Source organism: Dermochelys coriacea, chromosome 4 (assembly GCF_009764565.3).
Source record: "Dermochelys coriacea isolate rDerCor1 chromosome 4, rDerCor1.pri.v4, whole genome shotgun sequence".
In the NCBI taxonomy this organism is placed as follows: Eukaryota; Metazoa; Chordata; order Testudines; family Dermochelyidae; genus Dermochelys; species Dermochelys coriacea.
Window position 1 is genome coordinate 72104490 of NC_050071.1, and position 27576 is coordinate 72132065.

Consider the following 27576-nt stretch of genomic DNA (forward strand, 5'->3'; position numbering starts at 1 on the left):
ATTTTTCCTATGTTGTAGATATAAATTTCTGGGGCTCCTATTAAGTGGATTCTGCACAGCAGGTGTTACAGTGTATCAAGGCTAACAATAGCACAAAGAAGAGTCACCCCAGCTGTTGAACAATAGAAACTGAACAGGTTTCCTGTTCCTATACAACCATGAAACCAGCTCCCCATTTCAGGAGGTAATTTCCTTTCAATAGCAACAGCAGAATACAGATTTTAGGTCAAGATTTTCATAAATGGGTTTCTAAATTGAGACTACCAAGTGGCCTGATTTCCCTAAAGCACTGTTCCCAATGAAATTTTTTAGCTGAAGGGTTAAATAGACATGTGGCAAGGCCTTTTTAGTGAAGGTCACTGACTTTAGAATGCACCCATGCCAGTATGACAGAGCCTGTTATTTACTGTGTTTTTTTTAAACCATCCAGGCATGATCTAAAGTTTCCCTGTTTTCCCTGGCTTTTCCTGGAGGGTTGGGCTCGGGGTCTAGGTGGGAAGAGTCGATTCAGAGCCCTTTTCTGAATTTTCAGTCAGTATAGTTTTCCTGTGTTTTGTACAGATACATAGAGGCTCCAGTTCGTGCTTTTCAGTTAAGTCTACAAAATAAATAAATGTAACCTGAACCTCACACTGTTCTTCACAGCTACATAACAGCAGAAGAAACACAAGTATAACCAGGAACAAGATCCTTGATACGAAATATATCAGCACCATCATAATGAGCTCCAGGTACAAACTCCATAAGGTTACTAAATGCTGAAAAAATAAGGTTTTAGAAATAGCAAAATTATTAACCATCTGAGGTCAAATAAATGTTTAGTTCATTTAATGTGTTTGTAAGAGTATAATCCAAGAGCGAGTTTAGAATTAACACAATTAAATACCATCACTGTAAAAGTAGTTTGAGATAAACTCTTGTAAGAGCTAAGAACTGTGGAAACACAAGATGTGTAGTAATTTTTTATAAGTACATAAAAATGGACACTCTCTTCAAATGATGCTTGTTTTCTGAAAACCCTATTAGTGCACTGAAGGCTTTTCTTTTGTCTCTTCATGTGGCTTCTTTTATAAGCTGAGCCAGCCTCTGAAAAGCCTAAAATAAAACAACAAAGACCAGTAACATTATTTTAAGAAAAAAACAATAATTTCTTTAGAAAAGAGAGGCTAGTACTAATTTTATCCCACTGAATCTAATCCTTCAGGATATGCTGAGGGAACTCAGCACTGGCAGGTTGAGGTCCAGTGTTAGCAAGAAATTCAAAGTGATAAATATGAAGTCTGATGACTCATACTCATATATGTGCATAATAATCCCACCTGACTAAAAATAGAACCTTTTTATCCATGCTTAAGTGCTTTGTTGAATAGGAATGGATTTAATCGTGGTCTTAAGTGCTTTGTTATATTGGAGCCTGAGTCCTTTCATTAAGGGCCCAGGTAAGCTGAGAAGTATGTCAGTAGACGATGGATTGAATAAGGATGGCAGGACCCAGAATCACTGAAATAAGACTATTCACTTGACAAGCTGCTTCAAATTAATTGATTTATTATTTGAGAATAATAACTTGAATATTATTATTTGAGAATAAAAACTGTAATGCTAAACTTTATGATAATGCAGCATACTCTATTGTGCATTCTTGTGTTCTGTAGCAAAAGGAAATATGCCAGATTTGTAGACAATGTGATGAAGTTGGAACTTGGAAAAATGGAGCCAAGTGACTAATTGATTTGGTTTTACATTTTGGCCATGCCTTGCTGATGGTGTTTAAGTGCCTTGCTGTCAGCAGAGAATATAGTCTAGATGGTCCCTGCCCTGCTCTTAATATTTAACTTTTCTTAGTAACAGATTTATTCTTCTCTCACAATAATGACTGCATCTTGTCTTCATCAAATTTAATACTTTGTTCAGACATCCTAATGTGAAAAACTGTACACACAATACTGTTGTAGATACACTGGATTGCCCACTAGCTCTCTGCTCAGTATTTAAAGACACTGTAGAACATTTTTCATAAATCATTTGATTTCATTTCCTCTTTGCCTGCTTATCTTTACTTCTATCCACCTAATTTTTTTCCTGCTTCGTCCTACTGTGCAAACTAGATAGCTGCGTAATCCTTGGGTTGGCTGTGGTCTGAGTAAGCAGTTTTAGAGAGCACTTTCTTTGTAAATATTGAACCCAAGGGCATCTTGAAAAGCAGTCTAACCACAAATGGTGCTGCTAGACGTTACAATGTGATACTTGCCATTGCTCAGGGAGTAAACGGAGTGGAAGATGGGAATCCGAGAATTGCTACTGATTTGTAAATTCACCAGATACATACTGTGAATTAACTGTGACGGGGCAAGGCCAGATGGCTATAGAAAAGTAGTGGGAGATAGATATATTAGCTCCAGGCTAAACAAATCCCTGGTACCAGGATAAGTGAAATGGCAGCTGCTCCAGGTCAATTAAGACACCTGGGGCCAATTAAGAAGGCAGGGAGAAGGCTAGGTTGATTGGGACACCTGAAGCCAATCAGGGCTGGCTGAAACTAATTAAAAGCCTCCCAGTCAGTCAGGTGGGGGTGCATGTCAGGAGCTGTGGGAAGAAGTTGCGCTGTTGGAGAGGCTGAGTAGTACACACCATATCAGGTACAAGGAAGGAGGCCCTGAGGTAAGGGTGAAGTGGAGCTTGAGGACGTGAGGGCTGCTGTGTGGGAAGTAGCCCAGGGAATTGTACATGTCATGTTTCTAAAAGGTCAGCTACCATAGCTGATACTATTAGGGTCCCTGGGCTGGAGCCCAGAGTAGAGGATGGGCCCTTGCTCCTCCCCTCCCCCTCGCTTTGCCCCCTGTTTAATCACTGAGACTGGGAGATAACAGAGACTGTGCAAAGAAGGATAACTTCTCCTCACCTCCCTTGCTGGCTTATGACAAAAATGGCTCAGTAGATTGTGACCCTTGTCTCTAGAGAAAGAAGGGTTACGTGGAGGGTCACAGTGAGCCTCTGAGGCTAGCGAAATCCTCCAGGAAATGCGGGACCCATGGAGGGTCACATAACTTTGTCACATAACCTACCCAGATGACATTTGGTCAGACACAAATCATCCGGAGGGATGTTATGTCAATGAAGTAAAAGCGAAACTGTGCAGCTGTTTCTGTCAACATGTGCATGTAATTTCTGTTAACACAAAGGGGAATGATGTGCACATCCCAAAAATCAACTCTAATTTGTAACTGTGGCACCAATGGACTTGTTTAACATTGAGATTTTAAACCTATGAGAAAAAATGCATCAGGCATAATGCTGTGCAATAGATAGTTGCAAATTTTACCTTGGCAGAAAAAAATGAGAAAAAGAGGGCTGCAAGCCAGAATGCTGTCTGAATGTGAATACCTTCATATGAACAACAAATCAGATTAATTTGTTCACCTTGGGGCTGCTAAGCAGGGTTAACTGCAATCGCCTGCTCTGTTGAAAGCTCTCACACAGAAACTGGGATCTGAGCTACTAGTGTTATATACTTGCTCAGAGAACAGCAGCATCTAAGAAAAAAGATAATACTGGTATTTTGAAGGGTCACAACAAGTTTAACATAACTCTTCTTTCTCATGATTTCAGTCTTTTTGGTCCATGTTTTGAGCCTATTGCTCATACTAATATTCCAACTCAATTTAAAACCATAGTTCACCCAAATCTAATGTGGGTCTATGCTCCTTCACTGCTCTGCCTCTGACTATGAGCCAGTTGATGCACATTGCCACAGTTGAGAGAATTTTTTTAAAAAATCACTGCAATTATACCAACACTCTGAAGCAATCTACATCTTTGGAAGCTCATCTGGAATCTACATTAACTCTGGGCTAGCTGATTAGGAGGCATTAGATCTCTAGGGCCAAACTTTAAAAACTCAGGCCTCTCTCTCTTTCTCTCTCTCTCAAAAGTGAGTGGACATGCAGACCAGTATTTGTATTCATGAAACAACCATTTGCATTTTCAAATTGGGTAAATATTCATACACAGAGATATTTGTGCACACAAATACATACTTTTCATATGTAATATCTTTTGCACATGTGTGTTTTGGAGCTTAGGTTTTGAAAGTTTTTCCCTAAGAAGGGCTAAAAGGCTCTCTTGGTTTATCTTTTACAGCTGGAGAAAGGTTTGACCTAAAGTGATAGAAATAAAACACAGTTAATTGGGTACCAGGTGCAGTAAATAATTGTCTGCATCAGAATCTCCTTCATCTGGCCTTAGCTAAGGTCCAATAATTCGCAATGACATCACTTGTTTGTTAAAGGGTATAAAAAAGTAAACTCTTAAAGGGTCATTACTTATACCTGCCTGAACAATTTGGAGCTGGGGTCTAAGTACCTTTGGCTTTAGCCCATTTGTAAGTATCTTAATCAAATGCTTATAAATGTTTTGTTATCATTTGGCTGTAGTAAACTGCTTAATTATTTAGGCTTTTCCGTCATGTTTAGAGCAATTGTATAAATACCATTTGGCCTTTGGATTTAACAAAGAATTTATGGTTAAATTACCATCCTGGTAATATTCTGCATAATAAATAATAATAATTCCAACAAGAGGCAATTCAGAATATTAGTACTTTTTTTTTTCTTTTGAGGTATAACTTTGATCACTCAAACCTTCTCTGGGATACCTATGTATGGATCATGAAGGTGATAGCACATTAACCACAGAACTCTGCTTGATCTGCCCATAGAAATCAGGAGGATGCTTTTTAAAAACGAAACAAAACTTTATTATCTGGTTTGTTCGTACATGTTAAAGAGTATAAAACAATGAAATAAAAAACCATTGAAAAGAGCACTGTGTGATAACAAATAAAATAGCACTTATTGTATCAGAATGCTTCCTAGTATGGCTCTATGATCTAGAAACTGGTTACTGCTACATCAAGGCTTAGCTGGCAAAAGTGGGATACTTCAAGCTGTTTTAACTATCTTTAAATGACTGTAGTATCACACCATCAAATTATTTTTAACTAGCTTTATTGCAAATTAAAAAATATTTTGATTCAAATGATGCAGTCTGGACCTTTTGAAATATTCAAAACAATGAAAGTGATTTTTGCTTTTATTACCAGGACTAGACTGTTTTTTGTCTAATATAACAGGACAAATTCAGCAAGCTCTCCTTGAGGCCCCACTTACAACCACTCCCAAAGATACCCTAAATGTTACTTTGCATAACCACCACCTTCTGATAAGCTTAGCTGACACTGTCCAGCTTCCTTCATGTATAATTTTTAAAGTAAAGAGGTGCCAATTTAATCTAAAATAAATACATTATCTTATTTTAGTACCTTAAATTTTCCCTGTACTACTTTACACTTCATGATAAGAAATACCTTGACAGACAGTGAGGTTATCTAACTGCAAATCTTTAGGTTTCAGAGTAGCAGCCGTGTTAGTCTGTATTCACAAAAAGAAAAGGAGTACTTGTGGCACCGTAGAGACTAACAAATTTATTTGAGCATAAGCTTTCGTGAGCTACAGCTCACTTCATCGGATGCATTTGGTGGAAAAAACAGAGGAGAGATTTATATACACACACAATTAATTTGCAAACTGGATACAATTAACTTAGGCTTGAATAGAGACTGGGAATGGATGAGTCATTACAAAAAGTAAAACTATTTCCCCATGTTATTTCTCCCCCCCACCCCACCCCCCATTGTTCCTCAGATATTCTTGTTAACTGCTGGAAATAGCCTACCTTGCTTGTCACCATGAAAGGTTTTCCTCCTTTCCCCCCCTCCCTCCCCCCACTGGTGATAGCTTATCTTAAGTAATCACTCTCCTTACAGTGTGTATGATAAACCCATTGTTTCATGTTCTCTGTGTGTGTATATAAATCACCACTCTGTTTTTTCCACCAAATGCATCCCATGAAGTGAGCTGTAGCTCACGAAAGCTTATGCTCTAATAAATTTGTTAGTCTCTAAGGTGCCACAAGTACTCCTTTTCTTTTTGCAAATCTTTAGTTATCTAAAGCTGAGGTCTGTGGGCTTCTGGTGGTATGTCGCCCAACTAGTGGTTGTATGCGGTTCAAACTTGAAAGGTGCTGAACACTCTGGGCCAATACAGCAAAGCACTTCAATTATTTCACTGAAAAATCAGTGGTCTAAGACAAGTCATAGTGCTGCTGGCTCTCTTCCTTGTTTCCAGCTGCTAAGAGACAATTAGCAATACATGAAATACCTTTGCAATATTACTTTTTCATGTAAGCAATATATGAAGCTACTGTAGAGATTTGACGTAATAGCAAATGGGAGGGAAGACAGGCTGAACAATTGTGTAGATGGTATGAAGGCCAAGAGACAATCTTTCTGTTAAGATGTGGGCCAGCCACACTGCGAAAAAGTTTGAGATCCCCTGATTTAAAGGGACCGTGTGCATCACAGTATAATGATATAAAGAAAAGTTATATTGGCATAACTACAGCTCTCAGAGGTGTGAAAAATCCACACCGTTGAGACATAGTTAAGCTATCCTAATCTCCAATGTAGACAGCTCTAGTCAATGGAGGAATTCTTTCGTCGACCGAGCTACCACCTCTCTGAGTTAGCCCAGTCCCCTCGTCAAGGGATTCTAAAGGGATTAGGGCTCAAAGGATGGCAGGCTAGAGCCTTGTTAGGAAGCTCTCAGCCTTGCATAGCAGGCCACTGTGCTTAGCACACAGCCCCCCAAACAGACCAGACAATAAACTTCCATCAGGAATCCAGCCCAGTTTCATCTCTCAGAGACCAGAAACCCTAAGATCTCCCTGGCATAGTAACCACCTCCTAACCTTGGAAATCAGCCAGTTACCAGCTAACATCCATTTGGAAATTAGTTAGTTTCCAGAGAGTTAAAGCACCACAACAGGGTCTCTTAATTGCCAGGATATCTGTTCACCAGTGTGTATTGACCTAGTGCTAATAAGATTTACTGCACCAATGGAGAAGAGAATATACGGAATCCCACAGCAGGTACAGCTTTGCATGCTTCAGTGTTCCTTATACAGCACTCTTAAACTGACCTTACCCAGGAGAGAGTATTAGAGATGGACTCGCCCATCAACATCCAGTGAAAGAAATGTTGGTGCCAATGGCTTAAAAAGTAAAGAGTAACTTAGCAATGTGCCAATTTGTTACCAAAAAAACATCACTAGTCTACTTTCATCAGTGGAGGAAACAACAGATACTACATGACAATGATCACGCCTACAGAATGCCAAAAGCCTGTCACTGGAAGGGATCTTCCAAAGGAAAGTGAGTGGCTGATTACATGATTTTTAATTGGATATTGGCTGAAAAATAAGCCAGATAATTGTTTATCAGGGGTTGATAGATTAGCAAATTTAACATTATACACCAAGAATGTTAATACGCTACAAAGAAATAGATGGGTTGTATACAGTTCTATAGCCCTGCATCCTGTAAGTCATCTTTTAAAATGTCTAATCTCTAGATAAAAGATGCTATGTGACCGTCAGTCTTTAGCACAGTTATTATTCATTTGTCAAAGCACTTCATTTTTACCTCTTGTGTTTCAAATTGAGCAGAAATGAAACACCTTCTGATTTGCACCTATAAAGAATTTATTTCAGGGCTTCTGGAATAATACCTCACTGGTCCCAGAGGACACTGATGATGTTACCGCACAATAGTCTTAGCTGCTGAAGAAAGAAAACATACAAGATACAAAACTCAGTCAGACATAGTGAATTATTCTATCAGACCCGATCATTTAGATATGTGCTGTAATGCTGGACTGATTTCAAATTTAGGGGCCATTGTGACGGGTTTGGTCACAGAGATCCCCTTGGGACTGTCACCTAATGTGCTGAAACTACCTCTGAGCTCATTTTTTCTGCCAGCTTGGGACTCCAGAACCCTTTCTTGTTAAGCCAGACACGCTAGCCTGCTGCAACACAGACCCAGGGTCTGGGCCACGCCCCCAAAGCTGCAGACTTTAACCAAAAACAGCTCAGCAGGTTACCTCTCCAGCACCCAGACACCTAGTTCCCAATGGGATCCAAACCCCAAATAAATCTGTTTTACTCTGTATAAAGCATATACAGGGTAAATTCGTAAATTGTTCACCCTCTATATCACCGATAGAGAGATATGCACAGCTGTTTGCTCCCCCAGATATTAATCACTTACTCTGGGTTTGTTAATAAACAAAAGTGATTTTATTAAGTATAAAAAGTAGGATTTAAGTGGTTTCAAGAAATAACAGACAGAACAAAGTAAGTCACCAAGCAAACTAAAGCAAAACACCCAAGTCTAAGCCTAATGCATTAAGAAACTGATTACAGGTAATATTTCACCCTCAGAGATTTCCAATAAGCATCTTTCACAGACTAGACTCCTTCCTAGTCTGGGGCCAATCCTTTCCCCGGTACAGTCCTTGTTAGTTCCAGTAGATATCTCAGGTGTTAAGCAGGTATTTTCTCATGACTGGCCGCCTCTTTGTCCTGCTCCACCCCCTTTTATAGCTTTGGCACAAGGCAGGAATCTCGTCTCTCTGGGTCCCTATCCCTCCTTCTAAAAGGAAAAGTACCAGATTTAAGATGGATTTCATTATCAGGTGACACAGTCACATGTCACTGTAAGACCCCCTTGTCTCCATTCCCTAAGGACTGGCCCAAACGTACACAGGAAGACTTTCAAGTAACTAAGGCCATTTACAACTGATTGTTTCTGGAGCACCCTTAATGGCCTTCACTTAATATGTTTACATCAGTGATACAAATTTATATCTTATTCTCCTAACTCCAGACATAGAAATAATACATGCAAACAAATAGGATGAACACATTCAGTCAATTATAAGATTTGTAATGATACCTTACAAGAGATCTTTTGCATAAAACATATTCCAGTAACATCATATTCACATTCATAGGCATATGGAGTGCAACATCATAGCCATATTCTGATACTTTTGCTCTCTACTCTGCAAATAGCTCCACTAATATCAATGATACAACAAGTGCAATAAGCTACTTTAATATTTTGTTCACAGCAATCACATTTACTCTAGAGTACCTCTTCGTATCCATACTTCTCAATTCTTGAGTAATCGGTGTATATTACCTTTTAAAAGCCTCTGTGTGCTTATGTATTATTCTGGCACTAGTTTTAAAATATAGGCATTATCATGAGGATCACTTCAGAGCAAATTCAGAATGTCAATAAAACAATGACTGTATAACAGAGTTTTTATTTATACTTTATTTTCTGCCAATTACCTTAACAAAACAGATAAAAACGTCCCACAATGTAAAAATTCAATTAGGACAAAATAAAGCTACATGCTATTGTAATAAGATTTAATAATAAATCCCATTTGCCTTATTAGTTTCTCATCTGCCTGTAACTGTTGCTTGGTATTTTACCCCCATCTCCAGCTGATTTCATCCAGGAACCTTTAATTCTCTTGAATGTTCTATCCCAGAAGATGAGGACTCATGCTTTGAGAAGCTCAGTGAGACAATAAGCACACAGATAACCTGACTGCCATTGTTCATTCAAGCAGCTTTGCATTTGTCAGGATGTTAGCATCATTTTAGATGTTTCATCACAGTCAGAAAACAAAAATTTTCTGCCTTACTTATGTGACTAATACTTGGTACTTTTAGTCAAACATTTTTACTTGAATTGTTTAATAAAGAAAGCAATTCATCCAGAAAAATCAGTTTAAAATGTCATTGACGTTTATTTCCTTGTTAAATAAAACTCACTTATTTTTATTAACTAGGTATGTCACCTCATTCCACCATATACTATATTTTCTAAATTTCATGTGTGCTTTGAGATTTCAAATATTTGCCCTTTGAAAGCTAACAAAAAACTAATGTTCTAAGAATAGCCTTTCAACATTAATATATGTGATTGAGAAAAGAGGGGGAGTAAGACCCTCACATTTCACTCTATTATTAATAATACACATTTATATTGTTAGTAGCACCTAAAGGGCCCAACCTGGTTGGGCCCAAGGGCACTAGGCATGGTTAAAACATATAGTGAATGACAGGCTGTGATAAATGAAGGTGGGTAGCTCCCTTTTATGGACACCCAGCCAGACAGTTAGCTGTAAAATTCCTCTCAGTAGATGTTCTCTACTTGCTTTACCTGTAAAGGGTTAACAAGCCCACAGATAAAAGGAAAGGAGTGGACATCTGATGAAAAGAGCCAATGGGAGGGCTAGAACTTTTTAAAATTGGGAAAAAACTTCCCTTTGTCTGTGTGTGGTGTTCTTCTGGAAAGAGGGGAACAGGGAGCAGTTATGCTGTGAGAAGCTAAAAGCCAGATATGAAAATCATCAGATCATGTCTAGAACTACTTATTTAAACCCAGATATGTAAGTAGATCAGAAATGTCTAGAAAGACGTGATTAGATTTATTTCTTTTATTTTGTAAGGCTTGTGGACTACTCTGTGCTAAGCCCAAATGCTTTTGTTTTGCTTGTAACCCTTAAGCTGGACCTCAAGGAGGCTATTCTTGATGTTTAATTTTTGTAAGTAGGTTTTTTAAATCTAGCAAAAGCCTAGTTTCTTTTTTCTTTCTTTTTGTTTTTAATAAAATTTACCTTTCTTAAGAACAGGATTGGTGTCCTAAGAGGTTTGTGCATATGTTGTTTAATTAGCTGGTGGCTACAACCGACTTCCTTTGTTTTCTTTCTCAGCTCTTCCCCGGACGGGGGTGAAAGGGCTTGAGGGTATCCCAAGTGCTTCTTCCTGGGTCCAAAGGGGTTTTTTGCAATTGGGTGGTGGCAGCATCTACCCATCCAAGGTCAGAGAGAAGCTGTAAACTTGTGAGTTAAATACAAGCCTGGGGTGGCCAGTATTAAATTTTAAAATCCTTACAGGTCCCTACCTTCAGCACTTGAAGTGCCAGAGTGGGGAATCAGCCTTGACACAGCCCCTGCCCCAAAGAGCTTACAGTCTGAAGCCATGTCTAAAACATTACTCAGGTGGTTCAGACCAAATTAAACTGTCCCATGCCAAAAAGTGCAAACTAATTTCCTTTTATTTGTAACCAGAGTCTAATTGCAGTTGCTCAGGTTTAAGTTTTTAAAAATGCCTAAGTCAATGTACTTTGACCAAACATTAGTAAGTTTCATACTTTGATCTTCACACTTTTATAGCCAGAATCCACATAGAGAGACAAAAGGAAGTGCAAAAATTAAAACAACATAATTTGCTAGTGCAATGTGATTTTAGGGTTTAGGAGGGGTTGGGTTAAAAGGGTTCTGAGCAATTTCAGTGAAACACTTTCTGATCAATACAGTTTTCCCAGTTTGAAATGTGCACCTAAAAATAGCATATGTATAGTATATGGTTATGTGCACAATAGCAATAGTGTAGTTGAAGTAAGAAGATAATTTACTGTACCAAGTATGCCATTTTTAAAAATTAACTATTTTAATTCAAGGTCCTTTCCCAGCCAAATTTAGCAAGGATGGCATATGTCACTCATGTCCCATGCCAAGTCAAAAGTTCTGTAGTTCATCCCTGAGTTATTTCAAAAGTTGCCTTTATTTACTAAGTAGAAAAGGTATTCCCTCCACCAATAATTCAAAGTGACTGAATAGATTTTGTTCAAACCTTCTTTTAAAATTCCATTTAAAATAAAATGGAAAAGATCTGGTGTGAGAAGATTCGGCACAATTTTGAGGAAGTTATAGGAAAATGAAGAGTGATTTAGAATGGAATGATATCTTCTTACTTCAACTACATTATTGCTATTATGCACATAACCATATACTATAGCTGCATTATAATTTGGAATAATAGTCTTTTTATATGATATTGCCTGTCATAAAAAGGAGTTAATAGGTTGAATGAGATCATTTCTAATTAAACTATAATTTTCTGCACTCTCTATCAAAAGGCATGTTCTGAGGTCTTTTGGTGATCTTCTATCCATGCTTGCTCCTTAAATGTCATTATAAAATCCTCTTTTAATTAAGGTGCAGATTTTTGAAGGAGACTTTTAATTTGCTAGATGGTTTTCATTTGCTCTCTTCATACAGCTTCTTTTATAAGCTCAGCCAGCCTTTGAAAAGCCTACAGTGAAAGCAAGATGGTTAATGTTCACATCGCAGCATTAGATAAGCAGGCAATATGCTAAATCTTAAGTGGAATTTCTGAAACTATTTTAACCACAGGTGAACCCAGCTGTGTAAAGTTTTAGTACTTTATTGTAAAGCTTTGGGTTCCCTATTCAATTTGATATTAATAGTGTGTTAAGTGTTCAAGAAAGTGGGGAGAGCTTCCACTTAAATAATCTGGCATGTTCTTTCAACATAAAAAATTAGAAGAAAAGATGGAGTTCTTTTGAAACAGAAGGACAAATATATTAATCGACAAGAGTATTGTTATGTCACAACACGGCATCTATAATCTAGTGGGCATTAATGAACCCTAGCAGAAGGATTCTCATAACTGCAACAGTAATACAGAGGGGTACAATCTCATACAGGAGAGAGAAAAGGAGGAAGAGAGGTGTAAAATCAAAGTCATGTGCAATGCCAGCAAGATGCAATTTGACTAGAGACAATATGATTGTGAAATTCTTTAGGTAATGATGAAAGGGATGACCAACAAAGGAGAAACATAACTAGACATCAGTTACACACCTTAATGACTGAAGTAAAGACACAGGAAAATTCTCAAAGCATTGAAACAATGGAATGCTATACTCTGAGCAGCTAATTGCTCCCCACTCCCTCTATACAATGATGTGCACTTAATCACAAATACAAATATTATATCCAAGATGTTCTTAAATAACATATATTAATTCCTAAATCATGAAGTATAGAGAGACTGAATTGGAGGAGAGACCATCTCCAATGTGCAACTGACTACTCAGGAGAAACTGAATGTGAGAATAATGGGGAAGCCTGATACTGGTCATTTTGAGCTTATTTAATAATAAGGAATCAGTACACAGAAAACAGTGGAGTAAAGGGAATTAAATTTGAGGAAACTTTGGGAAATAAGACAGGTGGTTGCTCCTGCTCACACTAAATGAGTTGCTACACTTGCACTGACTTCAGTGACTGCTGGATCAGCGAGTGAGATCTGATGGGAATAAGTAAAATTGAAGAAGGCAGGAGCATCTTAAGAGACACTAAAGATTCAGCACACTACGATTCTTCCAGATAAGAATATGTGCAAGGAACAGTTAAGGGAGTTTCAGAAGTACTGCTCAAACAGTACTTACCCAAACAAACAAAAGCCTACTGGAAATGGAAGAGGCAGATAACTATATAATACAGAGAGCTGGTTAACACTTGTAGGGAAAAAGTAAGGGAGCAAAACAACAATTACTACATGAGGAACAGTCTTTTCAGGAATGCACAGCGAATCATACTGCACTTACCTGATCCATTTGGGCTGGAGAACACAGAGAGAAAGAAGCTCTGACATAAGAACTAGGAACTGAGCTATCAATGTTAAATGCTCCCCCAGGAACCAGTAACACCTAAAAGAAATAATTAGCCATTTAGTTACAAATTTCTTCTTAATTAAAAAAAAAAATTAAATAGCTCATTGCTGAATAATGGTCTCACAAAGAGGCTTAATCCATTCCTTTCTTCCAAAAAGGGAAGGCAGACTACAAAATCTGGAATCAGATATTTCACAACAAAAAGACAGAACCTACTTATTTGTAATTTAAGGCAGGTTCTATCTTATCATTCCCATGTTTTATAAGTATCAGAGAAGTAAATCTCTAGGTTCCTTTCTGACTGATAGCTGATGTCTTTGCGTAACATTTGTCTGTACAAATTTTTGAATAAACCACAATTAATTTTCTCTTATTAAAATGGAAACAATGGATAGTTAGGCTAGCTCTCTCTGTATCTGTTTTGGGGCAGAATTAAACAAACATATTAAAGATGTAGATTAACCATGCAGATATTTCATTAGCAAGGAGAGTTATTTGAATATGTTACTATATGCGTGTTCAAAATTTGCAGTCCTAATGAAGGCACAGTTGGAGTTGCACTCAAACAGTAGTTTATTTAACCCTTCCCTCCCACTACATTTTAAGATCAGCAGACATTTTTCATACTTCTTTCTGCAAAGCTTTTTCCATGATCAGGTGTTGTGTGTCAGAAACTCCCTTAATTTTAATCCATAGAAACATGCCAGCAGCAGGAGTATGCCAGTCTGCCAGACCTGGAGAGAGAGAACAGAAAAATCGAAGAAAGATACACTCTGTCCCTTCTGCAATGGGTACACCAAAGACACAAAGATAGGGTGAAATCCTGCCACCAATGAAGTCAGTGGGAGTTTTGCCATTGACGTCAATGGAGCCAAGATTTCACCTGCAGAATTTAAGGTTCGGCCTGGCAAAATCAATACAGATGTAATTCAGTAATGCTGACACTACTTTGTTTTATGGTATTTTTGAAAATGGATGCTCAGGGTTCTCTCACAGTTGGATTACAGATTGCCCAACAGGTGCACTACAGGTACAATGGTAGGCTGATTTCTGAAAAAGCAACTAAACACATTGTGCTGTAAAAAAACATCCTTTTTAAATGCCAGCTCCTTTAGTACCATAATTACCATAAATGCAATCTTAATGTGTTGCATAATATAGACATGGTTAGAGAAAGAATATTTGTTTCATTTTTATTTAAAATGTTATGTTTTTCACATAAGAAAAGAAGGGATCGAAGGCTAGGAAGAGCAGAGAAGAGCGCAGAAAGGAATCTTACTGCTTTAGTAGGCAGTGTTACTGTACACATTCCCTTGTACCTTGAGGCAATCATTGATCAGTTTTTGGCTGGACAATAATCCAAACACTCCTGCTTTTTTTGGCTCCAGCTTTATAATGTGTACATTATATGTGTACATGAATATACTGCATTGTTTGTTTCACTTGCCATTTGCCCCTGTTCCTATTAGGTACATTTGATCATTACCAGCAACTTAATTATAAACTACTCTATAGAATAAAGACCTCTCACAGAATACTCCAAAACCTCAACTTGCTAGTTATGTCAATCTTCATGAAATAAGAAGCCAGTTACTTCAGCCAGAGGAAGATTTTCATGGCTTAAGCCTTTTCTGCTAAATGGCTTTACCAGATTTATTTTTCTTCTTTACTTTGGCTGGATAGGTGAAGGTCTTTTTCCATTAGATACTCCAACAGCCTTAATCACCATGTATCTGAGCAGCTCCCAAAATTAACAATGAAAACTAATAAAATTCTCTTTCCTTTCCATGTACAGTAGCAACTTGAAAGGTAGCAGAATTGCAAAAGGTTTTTTTGTTTTGTTTTCTCCTTTTCTCTTGCCCTCGCTTCCCTCTATGACTAAACTGTGAGAAGAGTTAGTCAAATAAAAGGGGTTTGCATTTGGTTCTGAGTGCAGTGAGGCTCATGGTCACTCTTCGCTCTTGAGGGAGTGAGTTCCATGGGCAAAAAAGAGGGATGTTCCAGTGCTCAGGGTGCTAGCTTGGGACTTGGCTGGGAGACCCAGGTTCAGTTTCCAGATCTAAGGCTATGTCTACGCTAGAGACCTTACAGTGGCACAGCTATCCTGATGCAGCTGTGTTGCTGTAAGATCTCTTGTGTAGCTGCTCTATGCCGACGGGAGAGAGCTCTCCCATCAACATCATTAAAGCACCCCCAATGAGCAGCGGTAGCTATACTGGCGGGAGAAGCTCTCCTGCTGACATAATGCTGTGCACACTACCACTTATGCTGGTGAAACTTATGTCTCTCAAGGAGGTGTTTGTTTTCACACCCCTGAGCGACATGAATTTTGCCAATATAAGTGGTAATATAGACATGGCCTAAAACAAGCTTCCTGTGTTCCCTTGGGCAAGTCACCTAGGATATGTCTACACTGCTGTAAAAGATGTATTCTTAACTTGGCTTAAAGCAGCAAGGAAGACACATCAATTTGGCTTTTAACTCATGTCAGTAGGTTTTTTTTCAATCCCAGGCTTCCCTATAGGTTTTAGCTTGATCTGTTAATCTGAGCTAAAAGCCAAATTGCTGTGTTTTCATGGGTATTTTAATTCAAGTTAAGAACCTATTTATTTATTTTTTTGCAGTCTAGACTCTCCTAAGTCTCTCTGAGCCTCAGTTCCCCATCCTGTAAAAGGGGGATAATAATGCTTCCTTACCTCACAGGGGAGGGTGAAGATGGGTGAAGCTCTCAGATACTATAATAATAGGGGCCATATAAATACCACAGATAGATGGGTTAGGTCCAGCTTCTGTGAAAGTTTCAGCTCCTGCTCTCACAAGTCCCTACTGGCTGACAGATTCATGGTTCCAGTGGAACACAGCTGCTGCTGGAGATCTTGGTTGTGAAGGGAGAAGCAATCTCTTAGGTAGCTATGGCGAATGCCATGCTGGGCTCTGAATATCAGGACTGAGGTACTGATATTGACTGTGTTACTGTATCTCTCTCTATAAATACATCAGAGGGATAAATACCAGGGAGGGACAGGAGTTAAGTTCAGTGCCAATGTGGACACAAGAACAAATGGCTATAAAGTGGCCATCAACAAGGTTAGGTTTTTTGCTCTCACTGCTCCCCTTGGAAGGCTGTTCCAAAACTTCACTCCTTTGATGGTTAGAAACTTTTGTCTAATTTCAAGCCTAACTGGCTTCAAGACTGAGCTTGATAGATGGAGGGAGTGACTGCAAGTAGCAAAAATTCCCAACTGCTGAAGATCAGACACTAGATGGGGAGGGCTCTGAGTTACTACAGAGAATTCTTTCCCAGGTATCTTCCTGGTGGGTCTTTCCCACATGCTCAGGGTCTAACTGATCACTGTATTTGGGGCTGGGAAGGAATTTTCCCCCAGGTCAGATTGGCTGAGACTCTGGAGTTTTTTTGCCTTCCTCTGCAGCATGGGGCACAGATCACTTGTGGGTTTAAACTAGAGTAATGGTGGATTCTCTGTAACTTGAAGTCTTTAAACCATGATTTGAGGACTTCAGTAACTTGGTCATGGGTCTCTCTGAGGAGTGTATGGGTGAGGTTCAGTGGCCTGCAATGTGTAGGAGGTCTAGATGATCACCGTTCTGACCTTAAAGTCTATGAGAATCATGTTACTCCTTTGCACTGTGATTAACTATCACAATCTGATACAACCCTGAGAGCTCATCACATACTATTTGTGCAATTTTTCTTTTAAAATGTTTGTTCCTAAGGTACAGCTTTTTACGTAGAAAGAGGTACTGTAAATAAAAAAGTACTGAACGTACTGCACTGAAATATGCATTGTTTGCATGGCTACTTGCCACAGCAGCCTGGGGAGGCTTTCCTCTGAGCACTCTCTCATTTCAAATAGTTTAGAAAATAGGAGAATCAGATAATCTTAGGTTTGGATATTCAAAGTTCAAACAAAAGGGGAAAAAAACACCAAGAACACCTTTGAATTGTCCATGTTGCCTATTTATCACTTAATTCTTCAGATATACCTTAGTGATTGTTCTTGAAAATGGAGTTGATTAACAGAAGTCAGAAAAAAACAGCTTGAAAATATAAACTGTGTTTGCATTCACTAACCTTTTAACCACTTGTCTGCTGCAACAAGCATTGCATCTTGCTGGGCCTTGTAGAACTCCACTACCCTGGAAACCAACAATTCAAAATTTTGTATAGATAGATACAGAGAAAGATCACCCTACCTCCCATCTGAGCTACATCCACAAATGGTTAGGTATAAATAACTTTATACAACTGTCATATGCCTATTATAGAACTGTGCAGATTATGTGATACTGCCCAGTGCTGTGAGACCTTCAGGTAACAGATCCTAACATTGTTCCAGTTCCCTGTGATGCTGGTAAACCAAGAGCCAACTCTTGCCAAGTTTGTAGGTGTCAGCTGAGCACTGACAAACTTGTAACTGGAAACCAAACCCTTTCACCTGTTTGCTAGTTTTGTTCAAAATAGGTATTAGGCTTATGAGAATGTATTTAATGTTTAGACTCTATGAAATGCCTGTAAGTGGCTGCATGCATTAACCTCACTTGTAAAGTTCATACCCTGTGCTATAAGGAAATATGTACATTTGGCTTCATAATTTTGAAAATGTTTGCTCTGAACTTGTGAACCCAGGCATACCCCCATACCCATATCCATTCAGGAGGCCTGTGAAGATTGAACTGGCCATTAAGGAACATCACAATACAAAGGATTTGGGCGTGGCTCTATCACACCTTGGAACTACTACATGCAAAGCAGCTATCTCATGGGCTGGAAGGCTAAGTGTAAAAGATAAAAGAGGGTCACAAGAAAATTTTTCATTCTTTGCTATTTGAACACACAGGGCCAGGGACATTAAACTCAGGCAGAGATCCCTAAGGGCTATCCCTGGGTCTCTCTGAAAGACATTTTGAATTGACAGATTAGTACAGCTCTGTGATCTTGAGGAACCATAGATGGCAACTCATTTGTGTATATGTTTGCTTGCTTTAATCTGTAAATAACTCTTATTTTTTCCCCCTAGTTAATAAACTTTTTGTTAGTTTATTACAGGATTGGTTATAGGTAAGGCAATGATTAGGTCACGCAGGTCGCAGAAGTCACAGAATCTGTGACTTCTGGAGACCTCTGTGACATTGGGGCACCACAGCAGCCCAGCCACGATGGTAGCAGTCGATCCTCCAGCAGCAGCCCAGCCGCCATGGGTGGAAGGGGACCCCCACAACTGACCTGCTGCCACTGGCGGGGCCCCCCCAAGTTCCCCAACTGCTGCAGGCAGTGGAGGGACTTCGGCAGCTCTCAGCTGCCACAGGTGGTGGGACGCCCCCAGCTCCCAGCCTTGCAGGGCAGTGAGGGGACCCTGGAACTCCCCAGATGCCGTGAGCCCTGCCCCCTGCCCCAGCTCCGTGGGCGGACCCTGGCAGCAGCTTAGCCGCTGACGTCAGCAGGCTCCCTCCCAGCCCTGCAGGGCGGCGGTGGGGATCTCCCCCCAGCTCCCAGCCACTGGGCAGGGGGCCGCAGCTCCCAGCCACTGCATGCAGCAGGGCAGTGTGCTGGAACCTCATTTTGTTAGAGATGTTTTTAGTAAAAGTCAGGGACAGGTCACAGTTTCTGTGAATTTTTGTTTATTGCCCTGACCTGTCCATGACAAAATTGTAGCCTTAGCTATAGGCATTGTTTTTGGTGTGAGATCTAAGGTACAAATTGATCTGAGGTAAATGACTGGGAGCAACCTGAATATTTTGTGTGTGTGTGTGACAGTTACCATTTAACACTATGTCCAGCTTGTCTGGGTGGCAAGCTAGACTGGAGAGCCCAAAGGGACTGTCTGTGACTCCATGTTATAGTGATCCAGGAGTTCACATTTGTTACTGGGTTGGTGAAATCTAATTATAGAACATACCACTAGTTTGGGGTGTCTGTGCTGTTTTTGACAGTCTGCTCTAAGGCAGGCACTCACGGTTGTGAGTCCCTCCAGACAACGTGACATTACCTTAAACATTATACTCGGAGACATGATAGATATTAAAAGAGAACCAAAACCCCACAATACAGTATATTGAATATAAGTGCATTACCTGTCTACATGTTCCAGGAAACCCTTTTCTCCCCACTGCTGAAGAAGCTGTGCAATCATAAGCTACAGAAATAAAACCCACACAATAAATCCCATTTTTTAAACAGGATAGTCAGCCACCAAACAAAAGCTTTTAAAAATTATATTGATATTAAACATCCTGCAAGGGCAGAGGTCACATCCTTGGACTCCTGGAGCCATCTCTTCTTCACCTTCAAACCTTTTGGTAATACAAAAAGTCCACCAGGAAACAGGCAAAGGGCCATTAGGAAGCCGGGGCTATAGCAGTCCCATGGGGAAATGGAAATATTAGGGAGTCTGAAGGAAAGAGGAACGGATAGGGAAAGACAAATAAGGGAATTTGGGAAGGAAAGGATGGGAAACATATACAGCTTTGAATTAAATACATGTTTATTTCCTTTATTAGTGTCCCCACTTTTATTCTATCTCCATGGTGAAATGGAGGAACTGAAAAGAGGGTTGGGAGTGCAAAGTCTAATTTAAGCTCTGGGCAGAACCTTAGAGCTGACTGTGATAGAGGGGAAGGCAGGGCTCAGGAATGGGTCAATGATGATCTAGTAGGTGGGGGAGGGAGGAGGATATTTCATTCTACCCTAACTCACCCTTTGAGCACTGTCTGGAAGGAAAGGGGCAGTAGATAGCAGGCTACTTACACAACACCAGCAGGGTTCACCAGCTCGTCACATTGACCTACAAGCACTGCACCAAATAAAAATTCCAAATTCTCTCCATTTATTCTGCTGCTCTTCAGGGTGGGATTTTCAAAGGAGCCTAAGGCCATAGAGCACACAACTCCCATTGATTCCTAACTCTGTTAAGCCTCAATAACCTATTACATAAATAAAAGGGTGTCCTGTATATGGAGTAATGTTATTTCATATCTAATAGAACACCCTCCGGACAAACCTTGGTCTTCCTCTTTGCGTTGTTCTTTCTTCCCTTGGAAAAATTTGTAATATAAATTTTCCTGAAAAGCGTGCTGAAAAAAATGGCTAGGGATTATAAAAGCCCTTTTGCCCCTCCTCCCAGTTACTATGTTTGAGAAACCATTTTATTTTTATAAACAATTCTGGCAACACTTTCCCAATTCTCGGAGATGGCACTTGCCTGCGTGAAAGTGCTGGTGTGCATTGTTGAGACCTGTATATGCAGAATCACTCTGTCAATAAGAGGTTTGGGGCCTGTTAAAAAGCCTATTCTCAACCTAGGGGAAAAGAAGAAGAACATTACTACAAAAATATACAGTCCAGTAATCCTTGAATATGGCTATCGTCCAAACAGCAACTATGGAAAATTGGAACCTTAATGGATCTGCTCCCTGTGTGTATTCAGAGTCACGTCTGCTAATTCGAGTTGAAAGGGAAGAGTTTGGCTTAATAATCATGAGATTATTTTTAAAAAATGTTCTTTGGTTATTTCAATTTGCCTTGTAGTTTCTGTGCTTTTAGGGCATACACGGATCATATTTTTAAACTTTTTTCTGCAATTGTAATGGCTAGGGGAAAAAAAACAAGCTGAGATTCTCACATCACCACAAGTTTACAAGAGCGAGTCTATCAAATACCAAATTGTGTGAAGTTGGCAACACAGTGTTTACTATATTTACTTTCATTTAGTACTGCTAGTAAATACAGAGAAGAGAATGAACAGGATTGTTTTTGTGTTCATGCACTAAAAGCTTTATTCATATTGTCAAAAACTAAATGAATCTCTGCTTGACTCTGATTCCAGGTCAAGTTTGCAGTTAGAGGAAAATAAATGGAGTAAGTTTACACATGTCTCTGAATGACAAAGATGGAGCTACATGACATCATTTTTGGTATGGTCACTTTTCAAAGTGAAACCATATTTCCATCAAATTACCGTCTTTCTTTATTTCATTAGATTCTCACAAAGAGCTCACAACTCACGAACTGTGAGGTGAGGATTCAAGCAACTTGCTAAGATTCATTAAAAGTAATGTACACTAGAGCCAGAAAATCAGGACTGAGTGCAAGGAATTGTGAGGAGTGGAGAGCAGACTTGCAAGTCCTCAGCAAAAGATGGTGGCTGAAGGAAAGGTGTAAAGCTAGAAGAGAAGGTGCCCAGGGAAAGAGCCCTGTTATTCCTTGTGGACTGTAGGAGAGAGGACGACAACATGCCAAAAAAGTTCTGAAGGTAGGGAGAGAAGCCAGTGTTATGAAAGCCAAGAGAGGCGAGAACATCAAGAACCAGAGAGAAAGAGTCTAATGCCCCCATCATGGCCCTCTAGTTTGGGAAAAGTGAGGGCAAGTTGTGTGTAAGGACAGGCTGTCATAGGAGACAGAGGCTGCAGAGGCCATCAAAAGGGGAGTAGGCTCCGGTGACCATGTATTAATTACTCTGTGTTTGTACAGTGCCTAGCAGAGCAGGGTTCCACTCTCAGTTGGAACCTAGGCCCTATTGCAATAAACATGATTAATAGGTGACTGCCAGGACACGGAGAGAGTGGGAGATGAGCAGGTTGTGAACAGTTGAAGATCTCAGTGCACTTTGCAACAGTGGGCAGCTCACTATTCGCATATTATAGATGGGAAAACCAAGGCACAGAGAGGCTGAGTGACTTGCCTAAAGTCACAAAGTGAAGGTGCAAACTCAGGACTAGAATCCCATGTCTCTTGACTCAGCAGCCTGTGCTAACCAGCAGGCAACAGTCTGAAACAGACCTTACCCAGAGGAGAGAATTTTAGAGAAAGAGTCAGTCCTGATAACTCGACCATCGGCATCCATTGAGAGGAAGGTTGGAGCCCAAGGCTTGAAAGAAAAGAATGAGAGTTTAAAGTTCAAGTAGCTAATAAGGCTTACACTAAGATACACTTTATTATTACTAACAAAGAATTCAGTATTTCTTGACCCAAGGGCTGATGTATCATATGATAAAATCCTGGTTTTGGAGATGCACAACAATTATCCAAGTCCAGTACCTGAGTGACAAATTATTCTGTTTAGAGTAGCACCCTATTGTGGTGCGATGATAGTGTCACCTGAATGTCAGGAAAGAGTCAATCAGAAATTCCTTTACCTCTAACCCCATGTCTCTGCACACAGATGGTAGGTGCTGGAGTTTCTACCTGGAACTATGATAGGAGGTCAGAGCCAAATACCTAGCTCTCTGTAAAAATACTTGTACTGAATGGAGGGGAAAATGTTCTTTAACGTTTTCCCTCAGAGGTGCTCCTCAGCTTGCAGTTTCCCTTTAGGAGAAACTGGAGGACATCCCTCAGAAATGGGGATTTGGTAAGACCACCCTCCTGAGTTCAGCATAGATTCTAATTCCCAGAGCAGAAGTTCGGCTACTATATTGACAATTTCTTCATGCTCACATGCTTATAAGAGTTCCATGCAGGCATTCAGTTCTGCTAGCCCAAGCAAACCAGAATTCTCCTCACCCCCCAAAAGGAAGGGGAGAACTTTGTTACAGAAGCAAAAATATTAAGCTGTACTCATTCCACTGACCTACTCAGCAGCCATTAGCTGCTAAGGGAGGGGTGTTACTCTCTGTAAAAGCTGATCTTAATCCTGAAGTTATGAACTTAAGTGAGGGCCAAGTCACTGCCCCCACCCAGATCCATGTATGGAGGAGACTTTGCAAATGTGGATCTGAGCACCCTCCCCCTCCCACTGGTGTGTAAGGGAGGGTGTCAGTTGCCTTTGTGGCACTGTTCTCCCTATTCCCAAGAACAATCTCCATGGGGTGAGATGTGCACAAGGAGAAGGGGTGGAGGCAGGGTGGGCTGCATTGGATGAAGGCAGAGATTAGAAAGAAAAGGCAATACAGCCTGTATTACTTCTCCACTCCCTCTGCAACGGAATGCCCTTTTAAGGGTATATGTGTCAGTTCCTGAGGCAGCCCTGGCTCGGAGGCGTCCCTGCTAGCACAGACCCAATGGAGTCAATGGGAATTTTCCTCACTTAAAAACTGAAGAATTTGATGCACTGTAATTGACAAGGACTGATGTAACATGATGGCTGAAGAGGCATGTAATTAAAAATGTCATGACTGAATGTTTACTAGTAATGCTTTAATTTAATCTGACAGTCTACTAAGTACGAGTAGCATGTAGTTTGAGCCACAATTGTCCAAGCATTAATTCTCTTCTGAACCCAAAGGAATGTTGATACCAATCAGTACAAACAACAACTTACCTTATCAAACTGAAGAAAATAATAAGGATCATCTTCTATTATGAGGAAATTATATTGTCTTGCAAGCTAAAAAAGAAATTAAAACCAAAAATGTAAAGGTTTATTGAAATGTAATAAAAATAGTCCCTATATAATCCCAGTTATTTATATTCATTGCCCTGTTCGCTGCGTATTCCGCTGATTCAGTACACAAACATCACATCAAGAGTCATTTTCAAATGCTAAATTTACCAAGTCATGTAACTGTAAAAGTATGTGAACTAGTAAAATAGCAGCTGTAATTGGGCCAAATTTTGAAAAACTGAGGCCCGGGTTCCATGGGCAATAATGTACCTATATTTGTGAGCATGGTTTGGACTGCTGCATATAGAAAAAGCATGTGTTTCTCACCTACCAGGTTGAATGGCAATTTTGGACAAATTTGTATGCATGGACCTTAGATCTCATGCTTTTAATAAATGGCATTTTGAGTATTTTCTCTAGCCAGGTGGTTACTTAGAATGTTAGCTTAACTGATTTCTATGTAATTTTCTTTAAAAATAAATAAATAAATGCACTGAGTGCAAGGGTTATATTATACATTTTATTTCCTTGTTATAGAGAACTGCATTTCCAAAATGGGGAGTAGTAAAAACTGCCCTGCATCTCTATGGACACATGATCCTGACAGCTACCTTCATTGTGTTGTCAATGAGCACATCTGCCTCCTGTGTCCCTTGCAGTTCTAAGGGATTGCTTCTACTTCGATCTCATTAGATAGAGTTGGTTTTTATCCTTGCCAGAACTTCTCTTTAGGCTTGTACCAGGGCCCAGTGAGTAAACACAACACACAAGTCAGCACAATGGTTGGTATGGCTACAAAGGACTATAATTTACAATACCTTACTCACTAGATCACCAAATCATGCAGGAAAACCAAGAAGGGGGGACCTGGGAGAAGTGGCAGGGCAGACAAGAGGTTGATATAGTAATGGGGAATGAGATTTTTAGCAACATTTGCTATTCAGTTGCTTACAAGATGTGCTGGTTTTGCAGTGGAATTCCTCAAACTGAAAACCCCACATTTGTCCATTCCCTAAATGAAAGCTGTTATGCCAGGCTCTCACTGCATACCTGATATATCTCCTTTTTGCGGTCAGTAGTCAATGAGGTTCCAGTGGGATTGCCACCATTTGGAATGGTGTACAGGAATTTGGGGATGTTGTTGTGCTTTCTGACATCTTCTGGACTCCATCTGGAAAGAATTTCTTTCAGGGCTTTTGGAATAATACCATGTTGGTCACTGGGAACATTGATTATGTTGCAACCCAAAGGTCTTAGCTGTTTATTTGGGGAGAGTGGGACAAACAAAATAGGAGACACATCTCAGTCACTGAGTCTATAATTCTGAAATTATGATTATGTCTCTGATGTTACAGAACTTCAGCAATGCAGTATCTTCCCTTAAATCTAGATTGAACTAGATAGTTATAAATGAGTTGCATTGATTTCAAACTTGCTTAGCTCATGATTCAAGGGAAAGTGTCTCTGAACACATTGTATAACCCTCAGAATGTAATTTGACCAGATCACCTTGTGCTCCCAATATTTAAAACCAGTTATATAAACTCTGATAAGGAACAAGGTTGGTCCAAGATAAACTATTACTACATGCCTGCCTATCAGGCACATGGCATCACATCTGTGGAGCCCAGGAGTTAGTTGTGGATTGTATTACAGTGGGATCCCTCATATTTCAACACTCCAATGCAAAAATAAGCTTCAGGTCTCTCAACAGTGCAATTTCATTTTTTATTCATAATCAGAAATGCAGTTTTAGTTGAACTGACAGAACTATAACTTGCTCTCCCCTGACAAAGGGAGGAAGAATAACTGCTCTGAACGGGTATTATGTTCAGCAATGGGACTGAGATTTCAGTAATGTTAATGAGTGACATGGGACAATAGCGATGTGTGAAGTAATAGCAAAAATTAACAAAAGTCCCTGTAGTTTTATTTCTGTGGATTTTCTATTTTTGTACTGCTTAGCCCTGTATTTATTATGTTATAAACGAACTGTTGTTGAAACGACAATACCCTCAATATATGGTCCCATTGCATAATCAAAAGGTATGTCAAAAATATAGTATAACAAAAAATATTACCCAGATGTCAGTGAAATATTGAATGGGATAGGATTTATTCCAGCATTTCTTCCAATCTGTAACTATTAAGCATTAAAGAGCTGTATTTAATTGCACAGGGTGCATATTACTGCACAAAAAATAGTGTCATTTAAGAGTTACCTCTCTGACTTGCTCTCACTGTCTCATATCCTGGGAGCTCACCTGCATACATCTTCTAGACCCGTTCCCATTTTATCCTATTATAGGCACAGAATACTAAATCCGGTTATTAAATCATTAAGAGAGAGGCAAACTCAGAACCTAAAATAGGAGGAATCTCACTGATCATGCACTTGCATTTAGACTGACTTTATCAGAAAGATCTCATCTCTACTGTGATTCTACATAGAAACTTAGGGTTAGGGTGAACTAGGCTCCAGAACAAAACATTGTGTCCTGGGACAAACATTTGCAGAGTGTCTAAATTAGCATTTACAACTGTATTAGTTCACCAATGCCAACCAATTTAAGTTAGAACAGGCTCAAAAACTCTAGTCTGGATGAGGTCTTAGATGCATTTAGCAATAGTGAGGCAGCCCATATGTCTTAAGAATGTAGATTTGTGTCCCAAAGTGATGATCATTGTAACTTTCACAACTTTTCATACCAAAACACTACTCACAGCTGCTAGAGTCCCAGGGTAGGTGGGTGCGTCCAAAAGGATGTTGTCTCCAGGGTTAATAAGCATCTCAAACACCTACAAAATGGAAATAATTTCTTTACAAGACTGTATAATTTTACTGTACATTCTGCATACTGCTTCTTGCTCTAATTGAACTACACATCCTAATTACATATTAGTGTTTCCATCATCATTTAATTAAATGAAAACTCTGCTAGGTAAACAGTGAATGGATTTAAGTTCCACTTTGGAAGCCAAACAGAGAGATACAAATCAGAGGAGAAGAATGCCAATTTCAAACAGGACAACTCTGTCTTAAAGAAAAATACTGACATTTAACACAATATTCTCACATAATACAAAAGTTTTTCAGTTATAGAAAGGGTCAACTCTGTGTGTGTGTGTGTGTGTGTGTGTGAGAGAGAGAGAGAGAGATCAGCCAATTGAAAACCAACTTACTCAGAACAATATCTAACAAAAACATCTTATTGCACAATAAAAACTACAGTACAGCAACCAACTCTGATTTGATTGTACCACTACATTCCACTACAGAATTCTTAAAAGTATTTGCTATAGAATTATGAAAGTAAGTGGAATAAAATGTCTTATATTCTCTCTCTTCGATAATAAAGATCCTATACATTTGTGTAGCCATGGAAGACCATTGGAGTCTGACAAAGTTTTATCCCAACTTCCATTCACTTTCTCAGATATGGCATTTAATATATCATTTCATTAACAAGCCACCCTTACTGACTGTAATCAGAGAGTAGGCATGCCTTTCCTGTGCAAGGAAACAGAATTCAAGTGATTGAAAGCAAACATCTATTTAAAGCAACAAGTAATTACATTTTACAGAAGCCACAATGTATTCTGCTTTTAGTCTTACTTTGGACAAGCCTTCCTGGCTGCCAGTGGTCACACATATCTCCATTTGGCCCTGATCAGGACTGAACTTGGCAGTGGGAGGATTGTGGAGACTCTTCTGTAAATCCTTTAGCCAGGACAGCAACTCAGGAATTCTGAAACACAGATTTTATTTCT

At 39.5% G+C, this 27576-nt stretch overlaps 1 protein-coding gene and 1 long non-coding RNA gene across 10 annotated transcripts in view; one reads left to right on the top strand and one right to left on the bottom strand.

Annotated features, from left to right (window-relative positions):
- Positions 1–7: 7 nt before the first annotated feature.
- The window catches only part of LOC119855319 (kynurenine/alpha-aminoadipate aminotransferase, mitochondrial-like), a 44748-nt gene continuing 17179 nt past the window's right edge, over positions 8–27576 (bottom strand). For 4 of the 9 annotated variants that reach the window (XM_043513381.1, XM_038401103.2, XM_038401107.2 and 1 more), the window contains 11 exons: positions 27422–27554; positions 26530–26604; positions 24856–25062; positions 23743–23808; positions 22268–22350; positions 20686–20782; positions 19559–19620; positions 17559–17623; positions 14093–14199; positions 13400–13501; positions 10777–12078 (listed from right to left, as the gene is read on the bottom strand). In XM_043513381.1, coding sequence (XP_043369316.1) covers positions 12037–12078; positions 13400–13501; positions 14093–14199; positions 17559–17623; positions 19559–19620; positions 20686–20782; positions 22268–22350; positions 23743–23808; positions 24856–25062; positions 26530–26604; positions 27422–27554 — 1039 coding nt within the window. In that variant the 3' untranslated portion in view covers positions 10777–12036. Of the gene's footprint in view, positions 1096–8206; positions 8552–9223; positions 12079–13399; positions 13502–14092; positions 14200–17558; positions 17624–19558; positions 19621–20685; positions 20783–22267; positions 22351–23742; positions 23809–24855; positions 25063–26529; positions 26605–27421; positions 27555–27576 lie in introns of those variants that run through there. The other 5 variants (XM_043513379.1, XM_043513380.1, XM_043513377.1 and 2 more) reach the window with 4 other exon arrangements.
- LOC122459899 lies at positions 4317–6113 on the top strand. Its single transcript, XR_006280869.1, has 3 exons — positions 4317–4381; positions 4619–5404; positions 6002–6113. It is a non-coding gene; the product is annotated as an uncharacterized LOC122459899 (long non-coding RNA).